The sequence below is a fragment of the Nymphalis io genome, chromosome 20 (assembly GCF_905147045.1).
Source record: "Nymphalis io chromosome 20, ilAglIoxx1.1, whole genome shotgun sequence".
In the NCBI taxonomy this organism is placed as follows: Eukaryota; Metazoa; Arthropoda; class Insecta; order Lepidoptera; family Nymphalidae; genus Nymphalis; species Nymphalis io.
In genome coordinates this window covers 3,792,198-3,813,385 of record NC_065907.1, presented here as the reverse complement: position 1 = coordinate 3,813,385, position 21,188 = coordinate 3,792,198, and the positions used below count along the sequence as shown (strand labels likewise).

At 30.0% G+C, this 21,188-nt stretch overlaps 1 protein-coding gene across 4 annotated transcripts; it reads right to left on the bottom strand.

Annotated features, from left to right (window-relative positions):
- Positions 1 to 6,594: 6,594 nt before the first annotated feature.
- On the bottom strand, positions 6,595 to 20,332 carry LOC126776566 (putative uncharacterized protein DDB_G0291608). 4 transcript variants are annotated; one of them, XM_050499191.1, is made up of 6 exons: positions 20,172 to 20,332; positions 13,185 to 13,243; positions 11,594 to 11,660; positions 9,230 to 11,343; positions 8,975 to 9,016; positions 6,595 to 8,051 (listed from the first exon to the last, which is right to left on the bottom strand). In XM_050499191.1, exons 2-5 carry the CDS (start codon positions 13,196 to 13,198, stop codon positions 8,998 to 9,000), a joined length of 2,214 nt encoding a protein of 737 aa, XP_050355148.1. In that variant the 5' UTR covers positions 13,199 to 13,243; positions 20,172 to 20,332; the 3' UTR covers positions 6,595 to 8,051; positions 8,975 to 8,997. The 4 variants fall into 4 exon arrangements, with proteins under 4 accessions (XP_050355148.1, XP_050355146.1, XP_050355145.1 ...); XM_050499189.1 differs by lacking the exon at positions 8,975 to 9,016; XM_050499188.1 differs by lacking the exon at positions 8,975 to 9,016 and having other exon boundaries at positions 20,167 to 20,316.
- Between the last annotated feature and the right edge of the window lie 856 nt (positions 20,333 to 21,188).

Genomic DNA, 21,188 nt, shown 5'->3' with positions numbered 1-21,188 from the left:
GTAAAAATTATACCTATTATATATACTAATCAATCACTCAATCAAATCAAAAAAATATAGACACAGATTGTCGGGATTAATCGACGACATAGCCTTTAGTGTATCTAGTCGCCTTATTTTGATGCTCACAGTCATATAAGTCCACGTTCATTTTATGGGGATCTATTTGCCATCAACGCAGGTGATAGTCTATTGTACGTAGGTAATCTTCACGTCCGTTCGCTCATGAAATTGTTAATTAACGGACAACGGAACAATCTACACTGGTTCGGACCCACCCTATATTGTTTTATTGGATAACGAACTTATAGGGTTAGTTAAAATTGGCGAAAGTAACACGTTACAACGGAGATCATTATTGAAAGGATTAATGACCGTTCAATTAGTTTTAACTGCAAATCGGTTTTAGCTAGTAGTTACGTAGCACACTAAAAATAAAATGAAGCCATATTACAATAGACTTTCTGAATAATCTAACTGGCTGCCTCGTAGCACCAGTGGCTAGCTTATAAAGTCGTAGACTCCAAGGTCCTGGGACCAAACACCGGTTCGGGCCGTTAGGGAGTTATCGTAGGAAGTTGTATTCCGGTTAGTAGGGTATGATGCAGTGAAACTTCAGTCACACGAGACATAACATCATAGTTTTCAAGGTTTTGACATTGGCGATGTCAGGGATGTCTATAGACATCTGTGACCACTTACCATTAGGTGGCCTATTTGTCCACCCACCTTGCTATATTATAAAAATAAATATTGTACACTATTGCTTATTCATATTTACTGGTGGTAGGGCTTTGTGCAAGCTCGTCTGGGTAGGTACCACCCACTCATCAGATATTCTACCGCAAAACAGCAATACTTGATATTGTTGTGTTCCGGTTTGAAGGGTGAGTGAGCCAGTGTAATTACAGGCACAAGGGACATAAAATCTTAGTTCCCAAGGTTGATGGCGCATTGGCTATAAGCGATGGTTGACATTTCTTACAATGCCAATGTCTAAGGGCATTTGGTGACCACTTACCATCAGGTGGCCCATATGCTCGTCCACCTTCCTATTCTATAAAAAAAAACCTAATATTTATTTCTTAATAAATGTATGAAGTGTTTATGAAAGAGCAGGTACTACTATTGCAAGTACCGGTAGATCTACTACTAGATAACTTAGGTTGTTTCTAATGTTGGTACATACTTAGTTATATCTAAATCTATATATTTTTATTATTATTATTTATTAGTAGCTTTTAAAATGTCTAGAGTGGATGACAATCTGAAAAAGTTAACTGAAAAATACCTTGTTCATTTGATATTCAGTTATCCTTTGATTGTTCACTTGTCGTCCATCGACTCAGTCTCCTCATGTCAGTCAGTCACATATGTATGTCAATGTAATATGCTTATAGGACAATTGATTTTTATAGTGCTATCCAATACCGTACAATGTGATCATTATTCATTGTATTTTTAATGAATATCAACTCATTATTTTCGTTGTTTATCTTTTGAGTGTTAGTATCGATTTAATGAATAATCTTCAACGTCATAATAATAAACGTATTTTTAGCCAAATTATTTACGACTTCGTTTAAAAAAATATATTTATGATATTTCTAGGTTTTTTTCTGTTAATGGTGTTTGTTGTGATCAAAAGAGCTTATTTGATTCTTAATGTTCTGTTTCAATAAAAATATAATTTGAATATTGAATAAGAAAGATTTAACTTTTGATTTAGGAATAAAAATTGATTGCGGAAAAAGCAAACGCGTTTAAAAATCGTGAAGTCGACATCCGAGCTACGCTTACGCAATTCAAATACTGGCTCTGGCATTTTGCCATCAAAGCCGTAAAATTGTAATCGATAACCAACCCTTGGTAGGATTAATCCAGTGATTACAGACCCAAATGGATTAAATGTTACTCAATTTACCAAAAGGGCGGTAGGACGAAATTGTTTCCTATCAGTGTCTCAATCAATCTTAAGCGTTGTTTGAATTAATTATTATTATAATAAGTTTATTTTTTTTTATACTAACGATTGTAGCATAATATTAATCATAAATAGTAAGATTTTTTAACGAACGTTATTTAAAACTGTTGTATCTTAACCGAAAACGGATCAAATCTAAGCAAACCCCACCGGTTTGATGTGTTTCATAATTCATCTCGTGCCTGTCAGTGAAAGGAAACATCGTGAGGAATCCTACACGCGTTGGATAAAATTCCGCGTAGACGTTTGTTGTTTCAGCTTAAAATTATATTAAATGGTAATCAAATGTTTGAAAACTGAGCGTGTAATAATAAAATATGTTAGGTAATTTCGATGGAAATGGAAGCAAAATTTCACATTGATTTAAGCTTCTAGTTGAACAATATATCCAAAATAGAGTATGTGCATGTTTTGGAATAAAGTCCCGTAAATTGAATATTATCAAAAATATTTTCTTGCCGGTCTAATTCAAAATACAAGATTACAGAAAATAGTTAAGACGTAGTTTAATGCTGTGAAACAGCTGTATACAATGAGTTGCGTAACGATATTGGCATGTGATTTAATGTGTACAGGGTTTTACTGTTACAACATAATTTGTATCAATGAGCACTTTTCAAAATAATTTCAAAGGTGTATTGTTTTCGCTTTTCATCTCAAAAGATTGTGATAGAAATTTGATTGAGAATTGTCAACCGTGCAAGAGATATCGTAGTGTTCATTTTAGTTTTAATGTAAGCGTCCTTAAGTATATATAAAATATATTGTTATTAACTTCGTTTTATAAAACTTCATCGACAATTATTAGCAATCAATCAAAATTGCAAGCCAAATCAAAAATATCTAAAACAAAATATTATATTAAAGAAAGTAACTCTCTTATACGTTATCACGGCTAAATCACTGAATACGCTGCTATATAAATATACTTTTATTATTATTATGATATGTTTCATAATTTAAGGATTAAAATTTTCTTAGATTAAGTAGTATTTTGTTAGATTATATTGTTATTGCAGACTCATTATTATCGTTCTATATAATTTGTTATTTTATATTTTTATTTCTTGTGTCATTTGATTTAAGTTTTCTTTTTTATGTATTTTTTTTATTTAATCTTTGTTTGAAACATAAATATATTTTTTATCCTATTCTATAATAATATTTAATATGAAAGCTATAACCCTGGGAATAGTCACACGCTTTTTTTTAAATTAACTAAATAGAAAAGTCGAGATGGCCTAGTGGTTAGAACGCGATAATCTTAATAGATGATCGTGGGTTCAAACCCGGGCAAGCACCACTGAATTTTCATGTGCGTAATTTGTGTTTATAATTCATCTCATGCTTGACGGTGAAGGAAAACATCGTGAGGAAACCTGCATGTGTCTAATATCATTGAAATTCTGTCACATGTGTATTCTACCAACCCGCATTGGAGCAGCGTGGTAGAATAAGCTCCAAACCTTCTCCTCAAAAGGGAGAGGAGTCCTTAGCCCAGCAGTGGGACATTAACAGGCTGTTACTGTTATAGAAAATGAAATAGGTACGAATAATTTATTATAAAGCTAAAGATAAGTAACTTCTATTCTTTATAGTATAAAGCTGTATAAACGTTATTTTCCTTGAACACAAATGTTATAAAATCAAAGATATATCTATTTGTAACCAAATCTACGTCACAGCCACCGCTCTACAAATAATCTCACACGCAATAGACTTACGTAGTATAGTGTCAGTTGCACTAAAATTTTATCAACAATTTGATATTCTTATTTTAAAACAGTTGTCGTAGGCTGTCATCGTTGAATAATGAATACTGGCCAAGCAAAGATATATTGTTATATTCTCGAAATATTTTCACTTCTTTAAATTATCGTGTTATAAAATGTGTGAAAATTAAATTAAAAATAATGTAACTGTACTTGGAATGGATATTTAATACCATAATACATATTAAATTACTGATTTTTAATACTGGCCAGTGTGAAGAACGATGTCTTTTATTCTAAAAAGAATTTCAAATCAATCAAGCGATCATTTGTTTGGCCGCCCCGTTAGAAATTGTCTTTGATATCGCAAGTTCTATTAACATTCTAAATAACGCGATTTATAATTAATAAATTATTAATTAATCCTTAAAAATATTTGTGACAATTCAAATCGTGTTTATACTTATTAGTTCATGTTGTTCTTTCTTACTATATATTTTTTCGCATTATAAATGACCATATAAAGATAACATTTATTTATTAATAATAGAACTACAAACAACGTTATTTGTATTTTTATGTTATAAATAACGTAAGAACTAGATCTCAACACGCAAATGCTCGTAAAAAGAATTCAAAATCTATCAGTTTCCCGCCATAAAGAGTATCTGTCAATGTTATTGTTGCCAGATTAAAAATAATAATTCATTTATTAATATGAAAAATGATAGATACTCTCCAGTAATATTTAATAATAATTCGTAACACATCTAATATTATATATTAACATCTGACTTAGTCTTATAGTAACAAAGCCTTAAGTTGCACATAATTCCATTTACAGGGAGTCACAATATGGAAATTTAGACTAGTTAACGTACAAGAACTTCGTATTCGAAATAATTTTGTAAATTAGCCTATTATTTGCAAATTAATATAAAATCAAGAAAAAACAAGAAAAATAACGTAAAAATCTATTAGACATAAAATAACTTTGATGTCAAGTATTGCTTCCTAACCATTTAATTTTTGTTTTAATAATTATATTAATTTTTTTTTCTAGATTGTCACTAAATAAACCCATAGACTTATCTTTATTAATAAATTCATTCTATAATCTACTTAGCTTAGGTATTAAGGATGACCGAGATTAATTCTGTAGGACTTGTGGGTGAATAACGAAGTATTACGTCGCGTTATGAGAGAGAATTTTAACAGAGATTTGGCTCAACAGATCAGAGTTATCCATCCCCGTTCATGAGCTTATGTAGTAATGCTATATTTTGTAGTTCACGTGTATTAGATAGTGTTTAACTTGAAGTTTTTAAGTCAGGCGACGTAAGGCAATCTTTTATCTGTTTAAGAAAAAAAATCATTTTAAGAAAAAAAAACAGTTATATTCTCTATAATAATAATAAATTAAATAGAGACGTCACTGATAAAATTACGAATAAGGAGTTTTTATATTATTCTATTGAACTGGTTTTTGCATTGCAGTTTTGTTTATATTATATATTGTTTATTATATATATTGTTTTTTCTTTATACCTTTATTAATTTGAGTGTAGTGTCATTCAATTGTATTATTGTAAGTTGTAAGCCTGTAATGGTTTATACTAGCCTACTATTATCGTATTTTTTTTGTTGTTAATTTTGTGAATATTCCGATGGTGTCCGATGGTATCTTATCAAGTTAGTTTAAATTAGACTTCGTGTATAATTTCATAATAAAAAATATAATAAAAAACTATTTAATGTTGTAAACACCTAACCGGCAGACCGGTACAGATCGACACTGGCGCCGTAAGAAATATTAACCATTCCATTCACCAACCAACCAAAATTCCATTTACCAACCAAAATTTTATGTCCCTTGTGCAACTTGGCTCACTCACCCCTCAAAACGGAAACCAACTGTCTATGTTGTTAAAGTAGGACAAGTATAGGCAGCGTGTTGTTTTAATTTAAAGTTCGAGGCTAGTATGTATAAAAAGTGCTCCTTCTTGAAGCTCTGAAAAGATTAATCTAGAACTCAGCTCAAATTTGTGGTTCGGATCAAGAATTCAGTATCCAAAACAAAATTTAGTGTTATTTCTTATTTCTCACCGTGAACTGTATATAATAATATGATTGGAGTTAAAAATAGTGAATGATCAAAATAATAAATAATCTTTTGACATTTTTGTTGTATATAAACTGCAATGATTGTCCTTCATTTGTTTAAAGTTGATTCTTGAATGGTTAATAGGATATTAAATACTTAGATAGTGAATGGTAGGGGTCTTAAATGTCAAAGTACCTTCGTGCATAATTACTTAAGAAAGTTACTAATCTTGGTAGTAAAAAACCAAGATCTGTACCCTAGATCTCTAAGTCGGGCCTGCTTATCAGGCTAATATTTTACACTTATGGTTCATTAAAATTTAAGTCAACATTATACTTTTTTCACATTGTATTTTTCTAATTTTTCTTACAACAATAATTAAAAGGGTTTTTTTACAACCAAGATTAGCAATTTTCTTTTATTTATTACTAGGATTATATAATGGTTTAATGGTTAAGCACTTTGCAGAAATTATTAAATAATTACAATAGCTAAGTGTTAAGGTACTTCACTTAATTGATGAGGATTTAATCTGAAGCCAATAACGTCTAATGTTAAGTTATGAATTCGTTTTGTATCTCGAGTAAGGTTAAATAAACACGTAAGATATTTCTGATTACAAGATCTATGAGTGTTTAATTCGAAAAATTAAAAAAGGTCTTAATCATCTATTTTGTATTACAAAAGAAAACATTCGTATATAACTTACAAAAAAAAAACAAACATTTATTTACCAACATTATAATCATACATAAGTAAATTTTCCAAAAAATATAATCATAAATAGAAACAACTTTAAGCATTTATCGACATTTATTAAATAACTATTTCATTCTTACTATCTATCAAATAAAATATTATACATATAACTAAACTTAAATAATTCAATAACATAGTAAATTCATATAAAATAAAGAAAATACTTATATAAAGATCACACTGACTAGATTGCCACACCCCTGTCTGTTTGAATTTTACCTACGACCATAACATCTGCTGATTAAAATAAAAATCATATCCATAAATAAAAAAATCCTAAAACATTTTTTCCGAAAACAATACATTATTTAGATAATTTTTTATTTCATAATTTAATAAAAATAATATTACATACAAAAAGTTGTAATTTCATATCAGTATTGCCATGATACGTAGGTAAATCATTATTTTATAATTTTTGTTAATCACAAACAAATTAATCACAAACCAGGTTTATGGGAACGCGTTATAATATTGGAAATTAAATTGTTATAGAAACTCTTTGGTCGGAACCTTGTTAATTAATTAGTAGGAATATAATTATTGTTAAAAAAAAAATAAGAAATATATACTATAGGAATACTGATTAATATAAATACATAATAATATTTAGAACTACACAAATAAATCAATAAAAATATATGAATAAATAAAATATATATTGGTAGTAAATATAAATATTAATAAATATATATTTCAAGATATATTTTTTAAATATATATCGTTACTTTATTTTGTTAAATTATAAAACAAATATTTTCTATCTAATGGTAACTTGTTACCATAAGTTAAACATTAAGTTAAAACTAAACTTATTTAAATATAACGTTTTATAACGATATAAAGTTATAAAACTAGTTATAATTTAATAAAATCCTAATTATTCTTTGGTATATTAGCCGTATTTTATGAGCATTAGTTTTAATTTTATAATCACATAAGCAGCACATAATGTATGTTTATTATAGATTTTTGTTTTCTCTTATAATTATACTAAATTAAATATTATTATACATATATAATAATTAAATTAATTATTAATTTTATATAGCTCGTTATATTCCCGCGCGTTAACATTTTAATATTATAGCTTAAAAATATATAGATGTCTACATAAACATATATCCCTACCGTGTTTACGAAGTAAAAGTATAAAAGCGCATTAATTATGGTTACTTTAAATATGAAAATTAACAACAAAAGAAAATAACATACATGTAAAAGACGAACAACTTCAAAATTAAAATTTTGTGTCCTAGATCAAAATAATGCCGCATTTTATTTGCCTCACCAAAAAGACATGTATATGAGTTTAGTTGTATACATTTCTACATATTATATAGAATATAATAATTATTAATAATCAGAGTAACCTTGATGATTTTTCATATTTATCTTAATATTGTCACCCGTTCCTGTTATGACCTGTAGAACTTTGAACGCCTTAGACTGCCGTGGCGAACTATCTTGCGTGAATCGGTGGTAGTACACGCTGAAAACGTGTAAAAAAATTAAAATCAAAATGATGCTAAATTTAATCTGAAAAAAGAATACTGTAATATCAATTTCACTAACAGAGTATTTAAAAATAATAATATTTTACCTATAAATAAAGGTATTTACCAATATAGTTAAAAAATTAGTCTTTTTCTATCGGACGTCAAATTAGGGGCCAATTCTTCTAACAAATTGTCACTTTATTGCAATCGAACCGAAGCGTGATCGTTGCCGTTTTTCCGTTTTCCTATTTTTTAATTTAATTATCGACTATTGCCATTAAAGTTAACAATTACGTTTGGTTTTGACATAACGTTATACGTTTACATATTATCGGTTAGGTTCCGACTTGAATAAATACAGATGATTCAAAGTTGGATCGAAATTAAATAGGGAACGTATCCTAATCGTTATAAATTACGATCTTACTTAAAAACGTTTTCACTTTTATATCTAGGTGACCCGATACTATTAAACTATTGTTCTTTTATTTGACACAACTCAACATAGTAAAAGTATACATTAAATTTATCTTATTAAAATGGTCTTGACACGATATTACATATGACAAGATAAGAAAAACTCATAACATACATTTCAACACTGAAATTACACATTTAATTTTGAGTGCGCTTACGAAAAAAGAAAATCAAATTTAGTGCAAAAAATTTCTACAACAAAGCAGTTGTTAGAGAAGCAAATTAATTTTTTTTTGTGCAACAACGCTTTAATGAAAAAATGTAGTAGATACTAATTACCTCTATCGATATTTAGCAGCTAATTACAGAGAGAGCAAATTTGTTAAATGAATGAAGTAAACAGAATTAGAGCGCGTTCGCGAAGCGTGAAGATGCTAATATTGCTAATTATAGAGCAAGTGCCTGAATCTTAGAAGCAGTGCAATAAAAATATGTTTACTTTGGACAGTGCAAACAGCTCCCTTAATACCGCCCACCGAAGCTGAAAATTATAACATTCAAGTTCTTGAGGATGTTTTTAAATGACATAATATAGAAACATATTACCACAGAGTATATGAAAAACATATCATCGTTCTATAAACATAAATATTTTGAATTTATTATTTAGAATAGATAATACATTATAATAGATACATCAGTTATTTATAAACGAAAAATAAAATTATCTTTGTAAATATTAAAATAACTTTACCTTTTGTTTGCCCCACCGTTGGTGCCATCTTCAATTTGTATTGGAATTATTCGCGTTTTTGGCTGACTGTCCTGAGTATTCTGAAAACTTCTATTCAACACCGGCAAGTCTGGTTGATTTTGTCCAGGCTCGTCCATCCTTACTAGTTGCGGTGATAGTACCCTCATAATGCGCTGAGTCGGTTGAGAAAATTGAACCTGAGCGTTATTTTGGTTAAAAGACTCAGGATTTTGTTTCATATCAATAACGATTCTCAATTGATTCTGGTTACCTCCTTGTTTACCCTGGTTTCTTGTTTCCGTACTTGAGACCTCCATTTGGATCGGAATAATTCTTCCTGTATTTGTGCTCTGTGTATTTTCCCTTGGTAAACTTTTTCTATTTTCGGAGGGTCTTGTTGACCAATTAGGTTGAACGGGCTGTTGATATTTAGGAGGACTAATAACTTCACGAGCACCCCGTTGCATTTCATTACTTTTTCTCACCCATTCTGGTTCATGGTGTGTATCTCTGGGTGGTGTTGCTAACTCCCTTGAGGAACTCTTTCTTCCTTCTAATGGTCTCTGACACCAAGCGGGGGGTGGTGTTTTTGTTTTTTCCTTTTGTGTTTTGACCCATGGTGGTATTGATTTTGGACTCTCGGGACAGTAATAAACAGGTTCCTGATTGACATATACTGCCTCTTTCTGGGTGTTATTATATTCTGGTTGTGAATTTTGCTTTCTTGGTGTCACGGGTATTGATATAGAAGATTGATAACGTGTTTCAGGGGAGGTAGGCTGAACAGCGGATCTACCTGTGTTTTCTTGTGACCGCCAAGGCACATTATCTTGTCCCCTGTTATTATTAGCCTCTTGTGCAGCCCACGGTGGAGAGTATTGTTGCTGGTTAATGTTATTGGGAATACTTTTGTCTTGTTTCCATTGCTGACTATAGTTATTTTCACCATGATTGTTGTTAGCTTCATTTGCTTTCCATGGGGGATTGTATGCCTGCTGTTGATTCGTATTCTGAATGTTGTTGGGAGTAGTTTGATCTTTGGGGTACCTATTAAGTGTATTTGTTCGCCATGGAGGTGTATTTGGTGACTCATTATTTTGACTCGATTGCATTTCTTTTACATTAATGGTATTGTTATAAATACCCTGATTATTGGGAAAGTTATCCTGATTTCTTTGTCCAGTTCTAGGCAATGTATGAAATACAGAATTGTTAGGCGGTGATTGGGTATAATTAGGAGAGTTTTGTTTAACAGCCGTGGAAAATGGTCCTCGATTTAACTGTGGAGATTGTGGACTATTTTGTGCACTTGCCGGAGAATCTCGTCTATCTGGTTGCCTCCAATGATTTGTGGGATTAGGTATATATGGTGAACAAGAGTTTTGTGGTGATTGGTTGTTAGTTAGTGGTGACTGATTTCCGAATGGTTGTGGACTCTTATTAAATTGAGAGTCTTGACGCAATAACATGTCCCTAGTTTGCGGTGAACCGTTAACATTTGGTGAAGCTGACTGTTGGTGAGCATATTGTGCTTCTGGTCTGTGCAGCGGACTATCAGGAGCTTGATTCTGATTACCATAGGCGTAGTTCGGTCTCTGAATATTGTTTTGAGGAGAATAGTTTTGATAAGAGTTGTTTGGTAACTTGACAGTCAAAGGACTCGGTACTTTATCAACAAATTTAGGAACAGGGCCGATACGCTGTAATTCTGCCTTTTCAGCCTCCCAGTGGTAAGGGCTATTAGTTTTTCTCAGCATACCAATGGGATTTTCGGGTATAACAATTTCAGGTCGTTCTCCTGGTGCTATTGGCTTAGGAGATTTTGACGGAGCTTCAATAACAAGAGGTGGCGGTGGTGGAGGAGCTGGTATTTGTGGTGGAGGTGGGGGTGGTGGCACAGGGCCTCTCTGGGGTTGGTAGACACTGTTTGGTGGTGGTTGAGTGTAGGCATGTTCATGCTCCTCTTGCGAGCGTTGACGAGCCATCCTTCTCGCCATACTCGGTGTCCTAATTTGTGACAGGTCTAAACCTCCAGGAGTATACGTGAATGGTTTCTTATCTTTAGTCATCATTGCGTTTTGAATACATGCCGGAGGCTCGACTCCACCCATCGGCTAGAATTTAAATAAAAAAAAATATATTAAATTATTGTAAAAATAGTATTATTACATTACGTTTATAAAAACAAACGAATAATATGTTTTTTTCTTTACATTGTATCAACTAAAAAATTTACAATTACAATTAAAAAAAAAACTTTTTATACACCTTTCAAAACCAATCCATAACTTTTATATTATGATCTCTTTAGATCAATGCAGGTATGTTTTAACTTAATGATTACAATCAATAATATATACTTACATTGACCTGAGTCTTGCCATAGTTCGGGATCCGGCCGACGTGTCCAGTGACAGGCGCAGGGCCGTATCTGGAAAACAGCCAAACATCACGTTATTTTTACCCGTATGACAACACCGATGGACACAAACACTGAAAGCTATTGTTGACCCATTTCGCTTTAGCTCTTCGAAAGCTCGATAAAGTTTGCTTAAAACGAAAACGATGAAAACGACGTCAGTTTTGAGTTTACTCGAAATAAAAAATAAATAGTTTGTTATGTTTCAAAGAATAAGAAAGCATAAAGGTACATATATATAAAATAATATATGAAATTAATTATTTTATCGTCTAAACTAAACAATACACAGAGTATTTATATCAATGTTTTTTAGGTTTGAGAACTCACTGAGTTAGCCAGTACAATTACTGGTAAAAGGGATCTAACATCCTAGTTGATAGCGTATTGCCAGTGGAAGAATTGATTTAAAAAAAGAAGAATAGAGCTTAATATATCTTCTATATTGCTGTGATATTCTATATCTGGTGACCCTAAATGGGTTACTTGTTTGTAAGTGGTCTCGTCTGCTTTACTAAATTAAAAAATAAAAATCTGTTACATTTGTGCATGCTATCTTCAAGGAATTGTTTAATTTTTTTTTTCATTTGTTCTGACAGAGAGTTTATTTTCAAAGAGTTCAAATTGCTAAATTGTATGCTTACAAGTTTTTATTCTACATGATTGTTTAAAATTTTATAATATGTAATTGCAGAAATGAAAGACCACAAGATTTCAGTTTTCATTTTTATTTTAGGCTGCATGTTAACAGCACTTGAATTACATTTTGATTAAAATAAATCTAACAATTTATTGGCAAAGGACCGAATGACAAACAAACTATGAAGTACTATTTTAGACTTTGTAAATGAAACGCCAAATGGCGTATGAGTCATTTTGGTATATTTGTTTAATACTAATTTTGAGATTCAAATATGTACGACCTTCACAATAAATTTAGTCAATATATCACAAAAATATTTTGTTAAAATTATATTATAACAATACAATATAATCCGTTTTTTTTGTAACTTGTAATACGGTTCCTTAATTTTTCACAAAAAACGTAAGTGACATACTTATTTATGTGAAATTATCAATTTAAAAAAAAAACAGAAATTAGAAACTGTTCCAGTGACAAACACCTTATTCTGCAAACGTTTTACTTAAATGCAAATATACATAGAGATTATATATATAGAGATTGTTAAAGTTTCTTTATTTTGTATATAAATTGTCTAATACTTTATAACATAGTATGGTAATTATACTCTAAGTGAATTGCTACTTATAAAACCACTAGTTTATATAAAGATGAAAGTTCGAAGTCATAACTTTGATAAAAAAAAAGCGTAAAATAAAACTAGCAGCCGTAATAAAAATCTCAAACGTTATTTAAGTCGAATGCCTTGACTCATTAAACTCGAGATTTGACTAATTAAAAAGTTCACGAAAAACAAAATATAACGCTATTTACTAAAATCTCAATAAACGAATTGAAAAAAAGGACCCCGGTACTTAGATATAAATTAAAATTAAAATATTTAAATCGCTTACCCGTTAGCAGCCATGATGTTTTAACGATGCTGTGGATGCAGCTTCAATGCCAGCTCCGACTGGAAGTGAGATCATGTGTATTAGTGGATGTATAGATGTAATGGAGAACGCGGTTTTCCACCTGTTGAAGGTTAAGAAAACGCAACTGATTATCTTCTATTTTTGTCAGTACACTAGCTAGGAAACAATTTTTTATCTAATAATATGCAAATCTTTTATATAACTTTTAGTCTAAATTACTAAATTAAAATCTAACTTAATATTTTCAATAATCCATGTCTGACATATCTGTAATAGTTATATAAATAAAAGAGTGCCAGCATCTTGGGTACAATGCCACAGGACAATCTTTTAGACGGCGTGTTTTTGCTATAAATTTTTAATATGTATTTTGATTTTTTATTTTAATTTTATAAATTATAAAAATGTCTGTACATAGTTTCCTTAATAAACAAATAATAATATAATAAATAATTAGATTGTTATTTGAATAAATATAATAATTGAATCGACAAGGGGTTTTCTGAAAAGCATAGAAAACACTAGTAAAATCTATAAATGCCAGAGATGGAATGCGATGGCAGATTTTGGCACTCTTACTATAATTATAGTTGATGGCTAGACGCCAATACGATTTTAGCTCAACTACGCCTTACGTACCACAGCGTTAGCTATAAATTTCCTTTTTTCCAACGTTCGTTTACCATTCATTTTCACTGCGAAGAAAAGTTTACGACATATTACCGGAAACATTAAATTTTATACTTGGATATGCAGCAAAATCATGTGCATTATCCAAAAACAACAAGCGTAATTATATTGTATTTTTTAGTATCTTATATTCTACTTCCATAAGAGAGGCCTTTGTCTTGCAATGATTATTTAAAGGCTACTTTTCTACATTTGCCTCATTATAAGTCATAATTACAGTTATTAAAAATAATTTAAAAGTAAAACATATATATCTTAATATTATATATAAATGCAAAAGTAACTCTGTCGTTCTGTAACGCTTTCTAGACTGAACCACTGAACTGATTTTGATAAAATTTGGTATAAAGCCAGCTTGAATCCCAAGGACATAGGCTACGTTTTTTATCTAATACCTCTCCCCCTAACACACAGACGAATACTATTTTTTTTAAAATTGTTATATACTTAAAGGATAAAGAAGCAAGAAATCAAGGAAAGTGTATTATTATATTCATTGATACTCGTATTAATGTAAAAGTGACGTTATATTCACTTACAATTGACTTGTAAAAATATAATAATATCCTGGGACATTTTTCACAAACGGCCATCTGATCCCAAATTAAGCTTGTACAGATCTTGTACTATGGAAACCAGGCAACTGATATACTACATATACTATTTTTCTTTTATAAATACATACGTATATAGATAATTACACCCGGACCCAGGACAAACATACATGTTCATGCACACAAATATCAGTCGTGGGTGGGAATCGAACCCACAACCTTCGGCGTGCATCCACCAACCACACCAACCGGCTCGTCATAAAAATATTTAAGAACTGTACATAACAAATCTACTTAAATATGATATTTAAAATTAATATGTTTTTAATCTTTGAAATTAACCTATATCGTTTATAAATAAATGTTGCCTGTTAAAAAAGAGTTATTAGAGGAAACGTTCATATACACAGGTCTTGCGAAACATGCTTTGCAGCACAGCTGTAGACGTCTATTGTTGGCACGAGGACAGCTAGCGAGGTCGGTACAAAAGCAAAAATTAAATATGTTTGGACTAATTGGTAACTGACTTCAAAATATTATATTGTAAATAAGACTATACTAAATTTAATAATGAAATATTTTTATACTTGTTCCTGTTTAAATCGTAATACAGCAATTATTGTTGTTTGACTGTAGAATAATTAGTGAGTTGGTGGTACTCAAATTGATCTCCACAAAGACCTACCACCAATGGACCATTAATGATTAATTGAATGATTTTATAATTTTTCATTTGATTGATATGAGTACTTTTAATTTAATTATAAAACATACCACGACTTTGCATGGAAAGGATAAGAATTTAACCTCAAGATTTTTTTAAATATTTAATATAAGCAATTATTATAATATAATCAGTATCAAGCGATTTATTAGCACGTTTTGTACTTACATAGATAATACCGCATACCCTTGATTAATGCATTTATTCAAACGTTTCTGAAGCTACTGGTCCAAAATACATTCAAAATAGAAATGTTTATTTACAGAAAACGTTTAATATTAATTGGTTATTTATTTTGATACACTGTGTTACAAGTTGAATTTAACCTAAAAATTGTCACTGTGAGTTATATGTAAAAAATAGAAGTTGTCATCGCGGACTCGTATGTACGAGTTTTTATGATTCTGTAGTACATTAATTTGTTGTATGTAGGTATATTGTGCTCTGTGTTTATGTGTGTGTCGTAAACGTATAATGTAAGTAGTATAAGCCTATACTTCAACACCTGTGCCCTTCTACATATATAGCTGTGTATGTTTCACTTCGATAACAAAACAATAAATAAGTATTCACTTACCTACTACTCTAAACACTACCCAAAAACACACTTTAACACACTACCTAAAAACAACTTTAGCGCATGTCGAGTAAGTAATGACAAAAGTAACTGACTGAGAAGTAAAAGACTTTGAAAATTATCATAGACGGCTTTGCATATAAATGTCAATGAAGTGATTAGTTAAGCAATGCCTTGTCTTCTGTTTTCGAATATCAAATCAATAACGACTTAAAAAGAGAAATCAGTGTTTAACTAAACAACCGTTCAGCATCGTTTAGCAAGTAATACTGATAATAATTAACTCCCCTTAAGCACAGTAAACAATAATTAGTTAATGTATATCAAAAGCATACATAATTTGTAATGTCAAACAAAAATTTATAATATTCTATAGAAAAGAGAATTAGTACGATATATTTATGATAATTGGCATATTTTAACCTGTGTTCGCCCAATGGGGGTTGAAATTCGATTCGATTCGTGAATTCATTACCAGAAAAATGTAAGTACATATATATAAACACACTTACATATGTAGGAAACTGTGTATAAAACACATGAACGCTGAAAATATTCAGTTTCTATTTACATATTGATGTATTAAAATTCTGTTGTTTAAAGATATAATAATAAATTAATTTAATTAAAAAAAGTCTTTATTCAATAACAAGCTTGTTACTTTTGCTTACATTACATAAATATACAAAGGTAATATTATTTTAAAACGAATGAAATTAAGATAGCAAGATTGAATTGTCACCAGAAAAAGTGTATCCAATTATTTCAGCTCAATCGGTTTTATGGAAGTGATTCAAAATTATTTGTAAGTTTACATACACAAGTGAAGTTAAATAAAAACTTAAAAAAGTAAACATGACGCTATTAGAACTTCTTAGAAACACAGCCGTGTTTTCTTCTACTGTCCATTATGGAGATATCAAATACAGTAAACACTGAGCTTAACGCCTGTTCGCGTCCATTACACAGTGTTCGCCAGGAATGATAAAAATATAATAAAGACATAGTTTTTTTATGTATTGCTATTTAACCGTAGAAAATCTGATATGTGGGTGGTACCCGCACATCAGTCTAGGTACCTACCCAGACTCGGCTTACACAAAGCCTTACCACCAAGTAAACCCTTATTATATAGTATCCAATCCGATGCTGGATAAGTTTACGTTAAGAATAGTACAAGTGTATATTTATTTAAATCTCAATCATATTAATTATCTTATTTTTTTTTCTTCGAAAAACCAAGATGGCTCAGTGGTTGGAACATGTGAATGTTAATTGAATATTGCAAGTTCAAACCCGAATAAGCACCACTAGCGATTTCATATATACATTTGTACTTCATTTCGGTCCCTGCAGTGAAGTAAAACATGCACATCACAAACAGAAATAGACTCCAAACCTTCTCCTCGTGGAGGAGGTGTTTGCCCATTGGACCTTTACAGGCTTACAGGCATTACTTTTCTATAAAATAAAAACAGAATTGTATGTCATGGCATAATCAACATATTCCGCAAATCTCATACTGTATTTAAAAAAAACGTCCGTTATTTTTTTGATACAGATTAATTTACATGTATTTTTAATACATATTTTTAACACATTAATACATAGTATTTTCATTGTGTCATGCTTAATATAAAATAATAATATGTACGCCTAGGTATTTTATGAAATAAATATAAATGCAAGTTTAATTTAAATTATTATTAAATATTTATTAAACGTTGATTGGTATACTTCTTGTTTAAATGTTTAAAACTCCATAATACTGTCACAATTATATTAGTACATAAGGCTTAACAGACACAACGTCATATGAAAACGGAGATGGTCTCACTGGCTAGGATTACACTTTAAATTCTGAACCACTGAACCGATTTTGTTAACATTTGATATGAAGCAAGCTTGAACCCTAAGAACGAACAAATTCTACTTTTTATTTATCTAATAACCGCCCTTCTCCCTCTAACACACGGGTGAAACTCCAGTCTACAAAAATTTCAACAAATATCATACATAGCTAAAGTTCATTCAAAATATTATATAATAGACAAAAACTTTATAAATTCTTTATGTTAATTATATTTATAAAGCATTCAGCGTCTGAATGTCTACGATACAATTACCAGACACTGGTGTCAATTTTTGTACTTGAAAGAACACATGTTGGCATGACTAATGCTTTGATATCATTCACTGCACAAATGCTTAAGGCAAACGACTTAATTATATACAATGTATATATTTATTTTAATATCCAAAAATTGATAATGTTTTTATAAATAGTAATAATAATATTTAGTTAAACTTATAATTTCTTCTAATGATTACAACGATAAATCTCATTTAATTCATTTACGAAATACACGTTAATCATATAAGTAAGTATAAATATTATGGAACGGATGGGTATTATTAAATTATAAATCTAGTTTGTTATAATTTAACATTGTTGTAGGTGGGTAAAAAGAAAAAAGTAAGGCTTTCGTTTACATGGCAATTCTACGGCTATTAAATATTTATTTATATTGTAAATACTACAAAATACAGTTACACCTATATAAGTTATTTATTTAAAACTTAGAGACTTTTTTTCGATATGTGGTACCTTTTGAGACTACACCACCACGCTGTTCCAATGCGGGTAACTTCATACACATGTCACATTTTATATTATTGGACACAATGTTTTCATTCGCCACCGAGTACGAGATAAATTATTAACTCATATTAAAAAAATATTTTATCGAACCTAAAATCCGGTGTCAAGAAAAATAGAGGACTTTTTCTTTGCTTAATTTGCAACATTGCTAGTTTTGAGTGAATTATCTTCATTTAATCGTGTAATGGAAATAATATAAAGAGAAATTGCACATATTATAAAATATTTATTTTTAACTATTTTTATATATTTTTTTTTATTAATTATAAACTAATGAAGAATGCCTTGCTTCTTAATGACTGTTATTAAGTTTTACTAAGTTCTTAATTAATTATAAGAATTGACAATAGACCTTGGCATTGCAAGAAATGTTAACCATCGCTTACATAGCCAATGCGCCACCAACCTTGGGAACTAAGATGTTGTCCCTTGTGACTGTAATTATACTAACTCAATCACCCTTCAAACCGGAACACAACAATAACAAGTACTGCTGTTTTGAGGTAGAATATCTGATTAGTGGATGGTACCAGACGAGCACAAAGCCCTACGACCGGTAAATTTTATGACATATAATGAGACTACATAGTTCTTAAGAAATGTCAAATGAAATTAATTGTAAAATAATAAATTTTATATTATTTATGTGTTCTATTACGTTAATTAATTCATTTAATTAACATGTTGTTTTAGATATCTACTGTAGTATAACATAATTTCTACTTATCACCTTAATAAAAATTTAAATTAATTAAACCTTAATTAAATACTTCAACATTTGATCCTTCAACCGATTGATCTCATGTATCGTCTTTTATACGTGACATTGACAGAATATTTTGCGCTCGCCTAGCATACAGCGTACATACACGCCAGAAAAAGAAGAAAAAAAAATAAAAACGAAAGAGGTTAACTATCATTAAAAATACGAAAAACGTATCGTTGTCTCAGTATTTATATACGAGGACAGATGTAAGATTTTTATTTATCTCCTTTGAATACTACTTGAATGTGTTTATGCGCTAAATATGAGCTTTGAGTAAGTGACGCGATTGCGTGTCATTACTCACGACTTACGTATGAAACTTGCGCTTGCGCACGTGTAATGGCGATTTAGCCATATTATCTATATATATAATAATAATAATAACCTAAAAACCGATTAACATCAATTATATTTTTATTGTATGAAATCTAGACAATATTTTAATATTTTTAGTAAATTAAAATGTAGTAAAGAAACAAATTAATAAATGTCCTTGAATTTATTTTTAAAACTATCTAAAATTTCTAATTTTTTAAAACAATTTCTAATTTTTAAACTAATTCTTTGTTTCACCAAAAGTTACAGCTAACAATATAAATATTTATTATTTTAGTATTCTTTTGAATTGCGAACTGGTATTTAAAAAATAATAATGATATTAAATCAAATTAAACCCTAACTCAAAGTTATAAGTTAAAACGTCACATTATAAATACTTTTAAACAATTTCATTACTTATTATGATATTATTACTATTTTAACGCACTTACAACTTTTTCAATAAAAAATGCCAGAATAATTCGTTAAGGCTCAAATAATTTTACTTACAAACTATTACGTATACTATCAAATTTCCGAACGTATGAATGTTCGAAGTAAGATGAAAAACAGCCTTAAAAAAAATTATAAATTTGCAAAATTTGTATATAATATAAGAAGAAAAAAATTAACCAGTTTTTATTTACTTATAAAATAAATGTTACAATACCTCACCTCTGCTTTAGGGTCAAATAATCCAAAGTGATCACACTGCACTCAAATGATTTGAATGGGGTAACGTTCGTAAACACGGTCGCGTGGACTTCGTTCGTTCGGATGCGCTGCCGGGCGCCCGGGCAGTCGGCGATTGCGGGCAGCACACGGGCGTCGTAGGAACGTAGGAATGGGAAATATCGATGTCGCTAAATGCCTTTTAATATAGTTTCCTACGAAATAATTAAAACCAATATTACATTCAATATATATTGTTTATAGTGTGTTATGTGGTGGACACACATCTGCGAATTTATTCAAAAAAAAAAGAATTATCATAAAAATAGAAATCATACAAACGTACTTGGACATTCTATTATATGTCTATTGACTTATTACGATCACTATAATTGTATTCTGTAATTAATTTTGTATTTTAAATATAACTATTTAAAGTAACACACTTCGCTATTTTAAATAAAACTCGCTAGAATTGGATTTTTAAATCAAACTTTTTATCGATATAATAGGTCCAACACTAGATTGGCAAATAGTTTTATTTCGGACGCAGACTCACGATTAGTCTGTCTCACCACTTATTACGAGCCACGCTTTTTTAATTCACAACCTTCAATTTGATGTAAAAAACTAAAATAACCTCGCGCCGTCCGTAAACTTATTTATAGAAAAGCTCTAACATTATCTGTTACTTCATTTATATTTTTTAAAAATACAATATTCTCTAAAAATATTATCATAAATCATAAACGTGTTGCCTTGCATTCAGAAAAATATATATTTTATTTACCATTTTATGCTTAATCGTAAACAAAAATACAACAAAGTCTTAGTAGAAAAAAGTACGTAACAGCCTTTAGACTTATCACTGTGGAGCTAAGACCTCTTCTTTTTGAGTTTTTATAATTATTATAAGTATTTGTATATTTATTTAATCACGTATAAGATGCTTTTTGTAGCATACTACACCACTCTGCTCCAAGTTTCAATGGAGGCTTGTAGATACTCATGTCACAGTTT

Bases quoted from the DNA above. Each gene is read 5' to 3' on its own strand.
- LOC126776566 (XM_050499189.1), bottom strand. The intron at 11,344-11,593 runs GTAAGTATATAT...TTTAAATTCTAG, and splicing joins ATGGCAAGACTCAGGTCAAT to CCGATGGGTGGAGTCGAGCC. The intron at 8,052-9,229 runs GTAAAGTTATTT...ACACGTTTTCAG, and splicing joins AACGGTGGGGCAAACAAAAG to CGTGTACTACCACCGATTCA.